Source organism: Globicephala melas, chromosome X (genome assembly GCF_963455315.2).
Source record: "Globicephala melas chromosome X, mGloMel1.2, whole genome shotgun sequence".
NCBI lineage: Eukaryota > Metazoa > Chordata > Mammalia > Artiodactyla > Delphinidae > Globicephala > Globicephala melas.
In genome coordinates, this window is record NC_083335.1 from 64,085,586 (window position 1) to 64,102,125 (window position 16,540).

The following is a 16,540-nucleotide window of genomic DNA, read 5'->3' on the forward strand; positions in this document are numbered from 1 at the left end:
TACGTCCTTCTCAGAGGTTAGTCAAGGCGCCAATAGGAAAGGGAGGCTGGCCAGCTAAGTGGATACCTCAGTGATTTTACTATTATATTTCCATTTCTAATCCTATTTCAATACCCTGAATAATCCCAAAGTTTGGGAGGGAAGTAAAACTTCGTTTTTCCTTACAAATAGGTTTAAAACCCTTTCCTTAACTTGAAGCAGTGTTTGGGCACGGGGATGCATTTTGGGTGGGATCCTCATACACACTGTATATGGCTCCCCAAAGGCAAGAAAAGCTCTTGCCTCCATTTAGCTCATTTGGGGTAGACAATCTATAAAGAACGTATTATAGACTATAAAGGAAAGGAGGACAATTATATTCCTTTGTTTCTCATCCGCACTAAAAGATCCAGCAGGTGAAGTCTGAAGGAAAATAGATTTCTTCCCTCCCACTCTTAGTGAATGTGTGGTGCTGCCTCCAATCCTGCCCCACCCTTGATTTAAAAAAAAAAAAACAAAATAAAACAGAACACAACACCTAAAAACACAGGGTAGTTTGGAACTGCTGGTAGAGGAGTTGGATGATTTAACAAAAGAGACACTGACAAAAAAAATCATTTTTTTTACAATACTATAATTATAAAGTTGAAGGCACATCCTTGGCAGATATATGTTCAATTACATGCTTATGGAAAAACAAACTACTGAATATCTTGACTATAGTAGATGATTATTGCACAACATCGTCCACTGCTGTTTTGGGTATCAAACAATCAATGTTCAACAATGGTTAGTTAAACACTTCTTTAACTAAAAGCATAAGTTTGAGACGCCTGGTTTTGGCTACAAAAGGCATTTACTATCAGTGCCATTAGAGAAGCTCTTTTAATTGAAGAACAAGAATTCATGCTTTTGTGCTTTATCTGGTTACTCATACCAGATAAACTTTCAGAAGGACTACAGAAAGTTAGCGTAAAAATAGCTAATAATTTGGCACGAATCTGCATTTTTTTATATTTGGTAAAATAATATTTTTAAAATAGAGAAAAGAAACAAAAATATCCAAAAGGAGTGATTCCAGAAATGTTTTTACCTTATTAAAACAACCAGTAACCAGATGCCTCAGCCAAAGAAAATAATAAACTAGAGTAAAATAAATACTAAGAAAAATAATTTTAAAGCAAGATCCATAAGTAGTGGAAAAAATTCTCAATGAACATACATTCTTGATTTTCAGCTGTGTACATAAAAGATACGCACACTTAAATGTTTGGAAACATCTTGCCTACAATGCTATTTAAGCATTTTGAACAAAGAATACATTCAATAAAAGAATAACTTTTAAAAATTTGAAGCACAATATAAAATTATTTGTTCACAAGGCATCAAATCTAACACCTAAAACGTTGATACTAAACTATGAAAAATAACATTTCTATTTTCACAACTGACAACCATACTTCTTTAGACTATAACACTAAACAGTTATGTTTTAACCGTTGAAATTTAAAAGGCATCTTTGGATATTTAAGATAAAAGGTGCCCCTTAGTTGAATCTGAACCAGCACTGGATATTAAAACATCCTTGTTATCTTCAGACTGAGGGCGTGGTTGCTGAGTGAATACAAAAGAGTGACAAAGGAACAACAAATAAAGAACTTCAAATATTCTAATATCAAATTCAAATATAAATCCATTTTCCTTCTATATGGGTAATATATGTATATGTGTATTATATGAATAAACACAGATGCATACACACACATTTATAAAATTTGTTCTCACTAGTAACTAATTACTTAAAGCTAGTTACTAACTGAAAGCAGTGTTTTTGATCTCCTCCATATGTCTCTCTCCCAGTGACTACAGCTGCTCTATGAAGCTAATGGGAGTTCAGAATTGCAAGAGACTTGTGGTAGAGAATTCAAAGATGGCTATAGATATTTAAAGCAGGATTCTTTATAAACAGCATGTTTTCTGTTCCTGTACTAAGGGCTGAAATTACATCCTTGATTTTTCCCAGATTATATAGGCTGCTCTTCTCATTGCCCTATGACATGTGGATCCCTTGGCATGTGAGGCCAAGTGGACAACTCTAACACACACAGAATAATAAAAGTAGTAACTGGCTATGTTCAAGTGCTTCAGAGAGATAGAAGAGTGAAAGTGAGGGGAAGGGGGAGGGGGAGGAAGGGAGGGAGGGAGAGAGAGAGACACAGAGAAAAGTGTTTCTTTTTCAAAAGTCTATATTATACCTTTGCCATATTAGCTATTTCTTCTAGAAGAAACAAGTTGTGGTATGACGGGCCACTGGAATTAAAATAAAAACAAATATTAAAATTCAAATTGAAAGCATGGAAGATGGCACAGGCATTGGTCTAAAAAAGAGCCTAGACCTACAAACTCATTCATATTTCATTAAAATTGGTTTGCTTTTCTAGATTAATAGCACCTTCATCAAGTTTCAGCTCTGTCTTTAAGATAGCTGAGATAAAAATGAAATCTTTTCCAAATCTGAAAAGTCAGCATGGAATTATGTTGTAAACTTTTTTGAGTGCATATGAAAGAACAAGAGAAAAAGGAAGTTGGAAAGGAGGGAAGAACCCCATCCCCCACTCCCACCTGATTTTAGACTCTGCTCTGTAAAAGCGATTTTTGATATTTATCACTGACCTCAAGGGGAAATAAGAACTAACATTTACTGAGCACAAATCCTATGTGCTAGGAATTGTGCTAGCAGCTTTACATATGACAATGGGAATAGATGTTAGGAATTTACGTATGAGTTTTCTTCACTTACATATTCTGCATCTGAAATCCACCTTGCAGTTAACAAGTTAATTTAAATAGTGATACAAGTACCAGATCTCTGACCAGTGTATTAACTCCCAGGCACTCACAGGGGGATTTCTAAATTTATATGTTGATGAGAACAAGCCCGTGAATATGCCAACCACACTAACTAGCAAGTGCAAATGTTTTAAACTAGAGAAAAATATAGATTTAGCTAAAAGGTATCACAACCTAGGGAAATTCTCATTTCTGTATTACAATTTACTGTATTTCTTGGTAAAAGTGGCTTTGTGTAATAGCATTATTTTAAAGTCATTTTGAGAGATTATCTAAAACAATAAAAGACAATTAAAATATATTAAATTATAAATATCAGCTAATGTCTTGCATTCTCTCCAGAAAAGGACAAATTTAGTGAATCCAGGTAATTTTATATGACCGGTACATGTTAAACATGGTAGTGTCAATCTTTGGAAAAAAATCAATTGTAGAAGTGGCTCAAAATCTTAAGTTTCTGAACTGAGGCTGATAGATGATACTAAGAACAACTTATAGCTGAACCCAGCAGGAGTGAACTGAAAGCTTGCACAGAGCTAGGGAGTCACTGAAGGAGGAATCTGATATATTTTTTACAACAATGGAAAGGTGGGAAGCAGGGAACCATATAGGTCCTGAAAGTCTTTTGAGCTACAAGATAAAGAAACAAACAAGTTACTGGAAAAGTTGTCAGTTATTTTTGTCAATGAGAAATCACCTACACTTAGCTCACTTGAAAGAACCTAATAAAAGAAAACACATTGGGGCATCTAAGAAAGCGACGGCTTTGTGACCACCTAGAGGGGTGGGATAGGGAGGGTGGGAGGGAGGGAGACGCAAGAGGGAAGAGATATGGGAACATATGTATATGTATAACTGATTCACTTTGTTATAAAGCAGAAACTAACACACCATTGTAAAGCAATTATACTCCAATAAAGCTGTAAAAAAAAAAAAAAAAAGAAAGCAACGGCAAAGACAAAGATGCAGGGAGAAGAAGGGGGAAAGAAAGCCTGTAATAAATAGGCCTGTCTATTTTTAAACAGTTTCTACTATTTTGCTTCTAAAACAGGATTCTTTATACAGTGCTTTGAAAGCCATTACTCCCCAATCTAGCAGGGAGGAGGGCTCGAGAATCTCCTCAAGATTATGCGCTCAAATCTTCAAATTTTCAATGATCTTTTCTTGAACTTTTTTTTTGGGGTCAAATAAAAATTATCTATGACCTTAGCAGCAATTCAGTAATCTTCAGTTGTAGGACTTGTAAACCTCCCTGGTCTACCTTATCTGTTGCTAGTGAAAACAAAAAATACTGGAAATTCATTTTCAATAAAGCTAGGTTCCAAGCTGATGCCCTGAAAAAGATATTTTTGCCATTAGACAAATGCAATTCAAATAGATTCCCTAACATAAGAGCATGAGACCAACATAAAGCCCTGCAATATTTTAAAAAGCTAAGGTGACCATGAATGCTGTGTCAGTGCAGAACAACATCATCTAGCAGCACTCTCTGTGGCCTGTTACAACGCACTGTCGTCATCTTCCCTGCAGTCTCCCACCAGGAGTGAGTGCTTGTCAGGTTCACTAGTACCAACACTGTTCAGTGATCGTTTATCAGACAGCAGTGAGTTTATGGAGGCTCTGCTGTAATTAACAATCCGGTCCAGCAAACCCAGTTTAGGAGAATTTCTTGAGGTATCATCTATTCCAACATGAACACTTATTTCTGAAGGACTTTTCTGTTCCATCTGGCCTCGGGCATGTAGTTCATAATTCTCATAAGTTGGTTTCCTGTAACTGAAAAGATGCAAAAGTATACTAGTTTGAAATAATCAAACGCGAACTATCCGCTTGTTACATTCAAAAATGAAAAGAGATTAACCTGGTTTGAAATGTATAAAGGTGGTCAAAAGGAGTTGTGTGAGGTCACATGATCAGAAATCCTACTTCTGAGAGCCAGTGTACTAGATTTTACCCCACTCAGTGCTTGTGGTTGCTCTGTATATACTACATAAGGTGATAATTATGTAGTTAACATTTATTATTAAGAACAGTTTGGGCTTATCATTGACCAATACAAGAATAAAACCTAGCAAGACTGACTGTGGGTGAGAAGCGTGAGCGAGCTATCATACTTACAGTTTAAGGAGGAGTGAAGAAAGTACTACTGAAACAGATGAAGCAGCCATTGCAGCAGATCCCATCCAGGGCTGCAAAACCAAACCAATGGGCATAAAAACTCCTAGAAAACAATTTTGGATTAGTTAGACCAAACAGTACTAAACAGATTACCACTGTGTTCCTAATACATATATACAAATAATTTCCTTCTTTGATATTTATTCAGCAATTTATCCTCCTGTTGGTAGAGATTTATGTCGTTGCCAATTTTTCACTAATAGAGTGTTGCTGTGAACATTCTTGTACATGCCGCCCTGTGCATGTGCTTGAGAATTTCCCTAGGGTATATACCTAGAGGTGAAACAGCTAGATTATAACATAGGCACACCTTCAACTTTAGGTAGATATTTCTCAGTTGCTCTCCAAAGTGGCTGTACCAGATCACAAACCCTCCAATAGTGTATGAGAGTTCATATTCTACAAACTCATCCACACTTGGTTTTGACAGACATTTTAAAATTTGTGCATATGATGGGGATGAGACAGACTTACTGTACTTGTAATTTTTATGTGCTTATCTGTATTTTTTCTACTTTTTATACAGTGACCGTATATTACTTGTATAATTTTTTAAAAATAACTTCTTCCATGAATTAATCTCTCTGGACTTTGTTCTTTTACTCTTTGTCTCTCCATCTGTGTGTCCCTGTTGATAAACAGTTTTGTAATTGTTCTCACGTTATCTCATGTCCTTCTTTGGCTCTAAAACCAGAGAGAACAAGAAGAAAGTGATAACTATTTTTCTTATGTTATTACTAATACTAACATCTACCAAGCCCCTAAGTAATGGGGATGATCGGATGCTTATTAAATAATTCTAAACTGCCTTTTCTTGGTCGTATTCCTTTGTTCAATTTCTCTCTCTGTCTTTCTCACATCTGGTTCCCAAACTTTAAAAAAAACTGTTGGCTATTAGAACATTAAGAAAATTCTCTGCATGCTATAATTACAACAATGAAACAAGACAAAAACCAATACAGACTAAAAAAGATCAGAAAGATGTATACTAAAATACCAACAGTAGTTGTATTCGGGTAGTGAGATTAAAGCTAAATTTATTCTCTTCAGCAAAAACTAAATGAGTAAGCAAATAAGTACGTACGTGTGTGAGAGTATATGGAGAAAAAGATGAAGCAATGTGGCAAAATATTATTAACTGGTGAATTTCGGTGAAGGGTATTTTGTTTTATTGTATCATTTTTCTCCTTGTTTATGTACATTTGAAAATTTCAAAATACAAAGTTGAAGGTAAAAATAAGGTAAAAATAAAATAAACCTATCAGAAGGCTTATACATTCTAGGCCATAATGAACATGCTGAAAATTTAAATTATTGATTTTAATATTACCTCTCACCATACCAGCAGGCTACATACAAAACTGAGCTCAAAACTAATAATAAGAAGACTAAAACTTCCAATACGGTAGGCCTCTAATGACTTCATGAAAAAAGCAATACAAGTTAACTGTCACATACCAGCAGCTATGGGAATTCCAATCAGATTATAAATTAGAGCAAAGACAAAATTTATCCGAATCCTCTTGACTGTCTTCCTTGATAAATCAATACTTGCCACTACATCCAGAAGATCATTCTGAGAACAGAAATATTTGTGATATTAGCAAGAGACTGTAACTTGACCAGTAACTTGTATTTGATACTGTGTATACCGAAGATGATGTGTACCTTACGGTAATATGTGAATTAACTACAAATCTGAGATATTGCTAAAAATTTGAGGCTGTCTTGGAAGGGGGTTTTCAGGAATTTTTCTCAGGGTTCTGAAAATACTTTTAGGGTTGTATGCTGGTACAGGGACTAAATCCCACTAAAATAACCTCAGCAAGTATTTGTTGAAGATAAGAGTATCATACGTATATTCCCAAATCTAATGCTTCACTTTAGAAGCTTGTCATTCTCATTTGCTTCGCTGAAATGAGAAAGTCTGGAAGTAATTACTAAGACTTCTCATACTTCCATCTTGAACTCTCCCAGTCTCAATGGCTAGGAGCATGGGAATTCGAAGGGCACAATCATTTTGTTCAATATACAACACTATCCCTGACCATGTAGAGCAGTCTCACACTCCTCAAAGGTCAGACCATAGGACTTACCCGTATCAAAACCACATCGGCTGCTTCAATGGCTACATCTGTGCCTGTGCCAATGGCAATTCCAACATTAGCCATCGCCAGAGCTGGGGAGTCATTGATTCCATCTCCTACCATTGCTACCCGGTTCCCCTCCTCTTGGAGTTGCTTCACCTTAGCAACCTTGTGGGAAGGTAGAACTTCAGCAAACACCTTAGTAATGCCAACCTACATGGGCAAAAATAAACTCCATTCATTTCAAGAAATATTACTGAGTACCTGAAATATAACTCGGCAATGATGAGCCATCAGTTTCCACCTACCAAATGTCCAAATTGTAAGAGACTAATAATATCCAGGGATAGTAAGGATATGGGGAAATGAGCTCTCTTATATACTGTTGGTGGGTGTGTAAGTTGGTACTGTCTTTTTGGAGGGTACTTGGCAGCATCTATCAAAGTGTGCATGTCATTTGGTTCAGCAATTCCACCCCTAGCTATATTTTGGACATACCTGTACATGTATAAAAATAAGTATGTCCAAGGATGTATATTACTGCCTTATTTGTAAAACAAAATTTTCAAAACCACATAAATTATTTTTTTTATTAGAGGAATGGTTAAGTACATTGTGACGCATCCGTACTATGGAATTCAATGCAATGATGTAGAAAGAATGAAATAAGTTTATATGTTCAGACATGGACAAAGCTCCAAGGCATATATATATTGCTATCTGAAAGAAAGCAAACTGCTGAACAAGTTGTACAAAAATGATCCAATTTATGTTCAAAGTACCAGAACTATACATCTGTATATGAACATATAACCATATGAAAAAGTGTAAGGGGGTAGGGCTGGACAGGGAGGCTTGGGAAAATGGTGACTTAAACGTTCTACTTTACAGCCTTCTGTATTTTTTATACAAGAATGTATTTATATATTATCTTTATTATTTAATAGAAGATGGGAGAAGGCATTGCAAAATAGAAAAGCCTAATATGAGAAAAGTTTTAGAGGGAAGGCAAATGTGGGGGTGAGTAGCAGAAGAATGCTATGGAAGATGGTTCTATCAGTGGTATCCAGGATGGACTAGAGAGGAACGTGCGTGGAGCTACTGCTGTACTTTAGGCATGAGAGGATGAGAGCCTGGCTTAGGCTGGCAGCACCGGTGGAGACTATCAGCAACATTTCAAAGGAAGCATCAACAGAAACTGTGTACAATGTCACTCAAGCATCCCATGAACTAAGCAAATAGCTTTTTACTTATAACAGTTCCAGACAAAACCCAAAGTCCTTCCTGCATAGTATGCCAATTTTTCTTTAAGGAACCAGATATGGCTACTCGGGGATAATGAAAATAATAGTTAAATTACTTCTTTAGCAGCTGAAGGCAAGAAAGGAAATGTATGTGAAGAATGAGAAGTTACCACATACTCCCACCCCAACAACTAAGTAAACCCATTACCTGAGAAGCAATAGATCTAGCTGTTTTACTGTTGTCTCCAGTCATCAGAACTACTTCTAAGCCCATAGATTTCAGAATATGGACTGCCAATTCTGCTTCAGGCTTCACTGTATCAGCAATAGCTACCAAGCCGCACAGCTCATCTAATATAGGAGCACCAGAAGATAGAATTTGGAATATGGTGAAAGCAGAATAATATTCTGACTTAAAATTTCAGAAAGAAATGAATTTTGTTAAGTGAAGTTGTTCAGGACTTGGCTTAACTCAAAATATCTCCAAGACCACATAGACTTTATACCACAAACCCTGCAACAAGCCTCCATACTTGGTTGTGAAAATTTCAGAGTGAGGTAGGGCTTACTAATGAAGGTAATGACAGGAAACTGAAGAGACTTTACTGGATACTAAAATACTTATTTTCTTTCTTTAGAGAAGTATTGGCCAATAGCCCCAAACACTTTAGCTAATTTAAAGGCAAATGAAACTGAAAACTCATACTTCACCCTTTTTAAGGTGAAGGGGTGGATGGAAACAAAACTGGCATTTTATACTGGGAAAAAATCACTACAAGTAGCTATTTTAAAAACAAAAATAAATGGTATTTTCTGCTTCTTCCTGGGCCTAAAAAGGCCATAGTAAGATAATGCCTTCATACTTAGCAAGGATTATAAATGTTGACTAATTAATCTCACAGCTAGAAATGTACCCTAAGAAATAATTTAACAAAATACCTAAAACCTCAAAGATGTTTACTGTGGTGTTACTTACAACAATAAAATATTAGGAGTAGCTTAAATTTCCAACAGGGGAATGATTAAGTTAGTCATAGTGTATAAGTATGACAAATGGTGCCACATTAAACTACGATTGGAAATATTTACTATTAAATAAAATAAGACAAAATAAAACAGTATGTGTACAAGGAATTTTAAATTTTTATTCAACTTTGAGGTAAAATTTACATACAATAAAATGCACCCATTTATAAACAGTATATGTACTAATATTGTAATTCTGTGTGATGTGTATGAATATATATCCAGAAATGTCAATTAAAACTGACATTGTGTTTAGATGATGAGATTATGAATATTCTTTTACTTTGCTATAATGTTATTTTTAGGTTTAAAAAAAAATCCTTGATTAGCTTTTTTTAAAACCACAGGCTACGGAGGAAAATAACAAAGCCAGGCAAATGCAAGAGAATTTTAAATTAATCAGTAACAATTATGTATTGCTGACATTTTTACTTTGCATTCAGGCTGCTTTTGAATAACCCTCATAGTTCAGATGTCTCCCAAAAATACACAGAAAACAAGTGAAATCATGACACTGAGTCATAGTGTACTTAAGGAAAACCTTACCATCAACTGCTACCAATACAGCAGTCCGACCTTTTCTCTCATGTTCAGTCATGGAATCGTTTACATCGTTATTAATGACAAGACCATTTCTAATCATCCACTCCCGGTTACCAATAAGAACTTTGTACTGCTGAGCATTAAGAGCATCTGAAGAAAGTACAGAAATGACATTTAGTGAACTTGTTTAATATTTATAACAACCCTTTAGGGACAGTCTTCCTCTCTAATCTTGCACAGTCACTACGTTGGTTTTTTGGTAGAAAACAGCCTACAACAGTGATTTCCAAATGTTCAAGGAACATACTCTGCTCTTCCATGCCTCTGGGCTTTGCACATGAGGAGTGAGGACCACCTGGAGGTCCTCATCCCCCCTCTTCAAATACCAAACTGCATCATATATATTCTTTAAGAGCCATTTCAAACGTTACTTTCTTGGTGACGCTTTCCATGTGACCCTTCCTTATGATCTTCCATAGCAACTGAATTAAATTAAAAATATTTATTGTGCATCAGTACAACCATCAGTGTTGGACAAGAACACACAACCAACCATACTGATGTCTCATTTTAAACGTGTGACCACTAACTTTAAGTGGGCCCTTAGTGATGCCTGGCTATTCTACTACATTTCCCTAGTCCATTCATTCTCCATTCCTTCTAGATGGCTACTTTATACCTTCTCTTCTCCCATTCTCATACCAGATAATGACTCTGCTTCTTACTTCAGGAAGAAAATAAAAGCAATCAGAAGAGAACTTCCACAAGCTCTTATTGCCACATCTATCCAACTGCCTGTGCCTGTGTACATACTGATCTAGCCTCTCTTCTGTTATTATAAATGGCCCCTACTCCTATTTAAGGGCAACTTCTCCACTTGTGTACTAGATCCCCCTCCTTTGCCTATTTTATATTTATTTATTCGGCTGTGCCGGGTCTTAGTTGCAGCACACAGGATCTTCGTTGCAGCACGCAGAATCTTTAGTTGCAGCATGCGGGATCTAGTTCCCTGACCAGGGATCGAGCCCAGGCCCCCTGCATCGGGAGTGCGGAGTCTTAACCACTGGCCCACCAGGGAAGTCCCCCTTTGCCTATTTTAGAACGTCCCTCCAACAATTCTCCCCTCTCTCTCTTGCATAATCATATTTTCTACTTCTGCTGTACATAGTCCTATCTTTAAAAAAGAAAATGAAACAACCCTCTCTTGATCTCATTTACCTCTCTAGTTACTACCCCATTTCTCTGCTTCTGTTCATAGCAAAACTTCTCAAAAGTGTTGTCTCTATCGGCTGCCCTCCAATTCATACCTTCCCATTCTCTTGTGAACCCACTCAAATACAGCTTTTGTCTCTGTTACTCCAAAGAATTGCTCATACAGTACACCAGTGATCTTTAATAAATCTAATGGGTAATTCTTCATCCTCATCTTACTTGCCCTATTAGTAGCATTTTAACACAGTTGATCATTCCCGCCTTGAAATACTTTCTTCATTTGGCTTCTAGATCACCACATTCTTATGAGCTACCTCCTCACACACCACTTCTTCTGTCTTCTTTGCTGATCCTTCCTCATCTCCCTGACCTCTTAATTTGTAGTGTTGCAGGGCTCAGTCCTTAAACCTCTTCAGGTTTAATCTCATTCCCCCTCTATCTACTCTCACTCCTTGATGATTTTTTTTTCTTTTGGCCACACCTCGCGGCTTGTGGTAGCTTAGTTCCTCGACCAGGGATGGAACCCAGGCCCATGGCAGTGAAAGCGCCAAGCCCTAACCACTGGACCACAAGGGAATTCCCAACTCCTTGATGATTTTATCCAGTCTCATGGCTTTAAATACCATCTATATCAGCGCTGTCCAACAGAACTTTCTGTGATGATGGAAATGTTGTACATCTGCTCTGTTTAATACAGTAGCCACTAACAACATGAGGCTATTGAGCACTGAAATGTGACTAGTATGGCTGAAGGGCTGAATTTTAAATTAAATTAAATTTTAATTAATTTAAATTTAAATAGTCACACGTAACTAGTGGCTACCATATTGGCCAGCACAGATCTATAAGTGGATGACTCCCAAGTCTACATCTCCAACCCAGTTTGTTTCCTTGGAACTCCAGACTTGTGCAGCCACCTGCCTCCTTGATAGTTCCATTTATACGACATCTCCACTTGAATACCTAACAGGCACTCAAACTTAACATATCAAAAACTGATCTCTTGATCACTTTTCCTCAATATTGCCCCTCCTGTGATCTTCTCCATCTTGTTTAAATGGTAACTCCATCCTTCTAAATTGCTTAGGCCACAAACTTTGGCCTAATTCCCCATTTCCAATCTGTGAGATCTGTCAGCCAGCTCACATCCAGGGGAATTCCCTGGTGGTCCAGTGGTTAGGACTCCAAGCTTCTGTTGTAGGGAGCACGGGTTCGATTCCTGGTCAGGGACTAAAATCCCACAAGACATGTCACGCAGCCAAAAAAAAAAAAAGATATGTCCAGAATTTGACCACTTCTTAACGGCTTCTACTGTTATTATACTGGTCCAAGCCACCATTATCTTTCACCTGGATTATGGCAATAGCCCACTAACTTATCTCCCTGCTTCTGCCCTTCCCCCTACCCCCTGCAACAGTGTATTTTTCCCAGAGCAGCCCAAATAATACTTTTTAAACGTTAAGTCAGATTCTGTCATTCCTATGCTCAAAACTCTCCAACGGCTTTCCATCTCAGGGTAAAAACCAAAGTCCTTTCAATGTCCTTACCTCATCCCTTACGTCCTTCCCATTCATTTACTCTGTTCTGGCCACTTTGTTCCTTAAACTAGTCAAGCACACTCCTGACTCAAGGCTTTTGTACTTAACATTCCTCCTTCCTGGAATGCTCTCATCACAGATATTCACATAACTTTTTCCCTCCCCCTCCTCAGGTTTCTGCTCAAACACCATCTTCTCAATGAGGCCTACCCTGACCAGCCTATATCAACAGGACCTGCTACTCCCAGCATTCCTTATATCTCTTGCCCTTCTTCATTTTCTTCACAGCACTATCTCCATCAGACAGACTATATTTGCTTATTTATTTGCTCACTGTCTTGTGTTCTCCCACCAGGAATGTAAACTCCATGACATAGGGACTTCGTCTATTCTGCTCACTGCTCATTCTTTAGTGTCTTGAACAGTGCTTAATAAAACCTGTCAGGTGAATGAAATTACTGTGTGTCAGTGTGCTTGATACTGTGAGTTCACAGACAGATAATAAAAAAATCACAGTTTAGTAGAAACAGGCAGGCAAATAAAGAATTCTCATGCAGCGTGCCTAGCACATCTAGAGATTAAGTACAGTTATGACTAAAAAAGAAGAGCAAATATCTCTGCCTATGTATGTCAGTCAGTGAAGGCTTCACTAAAGAGAGATGTGAGCTAAGTCTTCAAAGATGAGAAAATAGCAAATGAGGTGATCTAATGAGCATGAAATGACACGATGTAAGGAGAAACTCTAAGTAGTTCCATATGGACAAAACACAGTGTACGTGGGTGACAGTGGAAAAAGACAAGATGGGTGGTGCAGGCAGGCAGGAGATGTATCATGGGGAACAGATCTTGAACAAAATCCACAGAGACTGGACTCTGTCCTGTCAGAGATGGAGAGCCTGTAAAGCCAGGGTCCTTAACAGATTTCCATGGAGGGGCTTTTGGATACATACAAACGTCCAAAACAGAAGTTTTCTGAGTGGTGGGCATAGCTTTTACCACCTTCCTCCAAAGGTTCATGATTCAAAAATAGGTTATAAACCACTGCAATAAAAGCTATTAGTCAGAAAGTGATATACTCAGGTTTGCATGTTAGAAAAATTACTCAAGCACAGATGGGTAGGGGGGCTCCTGGCACACTTAGGTATGTATAGCATGTTTTTGGTCAGATGGATAGACCAACAGGAAACTCGGGAAACTGGCCTTGGCTGCAGATATGGATTTTAGAGGAGCAGTGGAAACCTACAGGTGGTAGAATAAGTGATAAGCATGAACAAGACTGTACAGAGAGGACTTCCCTGGTGGCGCAGTGGTTGGGAATCTGCCTGCCAATGCAGGGGACATGGGTTCGAGCCGTGGTCCGGGAAGATCCCACAGGCCATGGAGCAACTAAGCCCGTGCGCCATAACTACTGAGCCTGCCCTCTGGAGCCCGCGAGCCACAACTACTGAAGCTCACATGCCTAGAGCCCGTGCTCTGCAGCAAAGAGAAGCCACCGCAATGAGAAGCCTGTGTACCACAACAAAGAGTAGCCCCCTGTTGCTGCAACTAGAGAAAGCCAGTGCACAGCAACGAAGACCCAACACAGCCAAAATATAAATAAAATTTTTAAAAAAAGACTGTACAGAGAGAGTATGTAAAATGAACAAAAGACAAAGAACAAAACTCTGAGGACACCCAACATGTGAGAGCCAGGAGAAAAGAGGAATCAGAAGAGGATTAGAAAGAACAGCCAGGTAGGTGAGAGGAGAATCTAGAGAAAGCAGGGTCACGGAATCAAGGGAGAAAAACATTTTAGGAAAGAAGAAATGGTCAACATTGTCAAATGCCTTAGCGAGGTCATACAGCAATGAAGACTGAAAAGTGACCACTGGAGGGCTTCCCTGGTGGCGCAGTGGTTGAGAGTCCACCTGCCGATGCAGGGGACACGGGTTCATGCCCCAGTCCGGGAAGATCCCACATGCCGCGGAGCAGCTAGGCTCATGAGCCACCGTTGAGCCTGCGCGTCCGGAGCCTTGCTCCGCAACAGGAGAGGCCAGAACAGTGAAAGGCCCACTTATCGCAAAAAAAAAAAAAAAAAAAAAAGACCACTGGAGAGGGGACTAAATGAGATCACCAGTGGACTTAAAACAGTTTCACTCGTATGGATGGGGCAGAAGCCAAACTGTGCAGTGAAGAAGTGAATTCAGCCAGCCTAGACTACTCTTTCTAGAAGTCTGGATATTAAGGAAAAGAAAGGTAGGATAAAATCTAGATGGGAATACAGTGATTTTGATGGAAGAAATGTTTATATGTTTAGGAGAAGGAGCTACGACAGTGTGTTGGAAAAAAAAGAAACAAGGGGACATAACAGAGCATGAGGTTCCTGAGGAATCAAGAGAGGGTGGGATCTAGGGCAAAGATGAGGGGATTCATTAGGCAAGATGAGGGATACTTCTTTCCCTGAAAAAGGAAACATTCTGAGCAAAAAAACCTGAAAGAACACATGTCTGAGAACCTTAAATTTCTGTGTGAAAAATAAGCAGGACAATTTACTTAGGGAACTAGGGGGAAGGCCACAGGAGCTTGTGAAGGATACAAAAGGTTTGGAGCAGCTGTGGTGAGAAATAAAAGAAAGAAAGCTGAACTAAAAGATGGAAGATCAGCTAAGGCTAGACTTTATCACCCTCTACTGTAATCAAGGAGCACAGCTGAAAAATGTTCTTGAGTAACTGAGTAAAATAATTAGAAGGCCTACAGTGAAACTGATTTACAAAAATGAAACCATGACACCAATCTTGTTTCTTATATAACAGTTCAGATTATAAAGTTAGACATCTGTTAATAACTGTCCCATAATTGGTACTACAAAGAAAATTAGCTTACTTGAGAGCTGGGCATCAATAATCATGGAAGATGAAGTTGATGACTGTTCATTACTTGTATCTATTTGAACCAGGGATGCATTTTTAATATTATTTTCCTCTATCTTCCAGTTATCCTTGTGTAGCAAGCCTTCGATATTGGTGACTTTACAGCTAATACCACAGCCTGGCACAACCTGGAAATCTATGCAGGTACCCAAGGTTTCAGTGTCCAGCTCCTAACGGATAGAAACAGAAGGATTTCCTCTGCTGTTCTAATAATCCAAGGTCCTCATTAGCAAGATCAAAGATTACTGCTGGTTAATTCTAAATGTTTAGACACAATCTACATGCCTGGTTAATTCTGAATGTTTAAAATAAAACTATCACTTATCATTGCCTATTTGACAGTGGGTTTTTGATAAGGACGAAGGAACAGAGCATTGCGTATAATGTTCAAAGTTAGAGGAGAACCTCACAATACTTATTTTAAACCCCACTTTATAAGATTTATACCAACTTTAAGGAAAGAAAATGTGGAAGGTTTATCAATTTTCTCTGTCCTTTCCAGTAGAGAATTACAAGTTACATATTTAATTCTATTTTCAAGTCAGATTTTCTATTCGGTACAGGGAAAAGGGTAACAAAGAACAGGGCCTTCAGTTACCAGAGGGTCTCTCTAGTATGATTCTGTGTCCTTAGTGAGCCAAAGAATTCTGATGACCATCACTGTTTCCTGTCTCTTTATATCTTCATCCTCTCTGTTATTTGATTTGGGTGTAAAGAAGCCAGGTCAGTAATAGTTAATAGGTAAAAAGGAAAGAAGAAATAAAGAAATGGCAACACCAATGGTGAAACTGCCATGTTCTAACTGAAAAACTATGTGAGATAATTTACAAAGAACTTATACAAATCAATGAGAAAAAGGTAAACAATCTTATGAAAAAATAGGCAAAGGATACAAGCAAACAGGGTAGAAAAAGAAATTCAAATGGCCAATACACATGTGAAAAGATGCTCAACCTTATTCATAATTAAAAAAT

At 38.0% G+C, this 16,540-nt stretch overlaps 1 protein-coding gene across 2 annotated transcripts in view; it reads right to left on the bottom strand.

Annotated features, from left to right (window-relative positions):
- Positions 1 to 593: 593 nt before the first annotated feature.
- ATP7A (ATPase copper transporting alpha) overlaps positions 594 to 16,540 on the bottom strand; it is a 142,912-nt gene continuing 126,965 nt past the window's right edge. For both annotated transcript variants that reach the window (XM_030849614.2, XM_060292366.1), the window contains 7 exons: positions 15,520 to 15,736; positions 9,911 to 10,057; positions 8,547 to 8,689; positions 7,104 to 7,307; positions 6,466 to 6,583; positions 4,948 to 5,050; positions 594 to 4,605 (listed from right to left, as the gene is read on the bottom strand). In XM_030849614.2, coding sequence (XP_030705474.1) covers positions 4,329 to 4,605; positions 4,948 to 5,050; positions 6,466 to 6,583; positions 7,104 to 7,307; positions 8,547 to 8,689; positions 9,911 to 10,057; positions 15,520 to 15,736 — 1,209 coding nt within the window. In that variant the 3' untranslated portion in view covers positions 594 to 4,328. The remainder of the gene's footprint in view (positions 4,606 to 4,947; positions 5,051 to 6,465; positions 6,584 to 7,103; positions 7,308 to 8,546; positions 8,690 to 9,910; positions 10,058 to 15,519; positions 15,737 to 16,540) is intronic.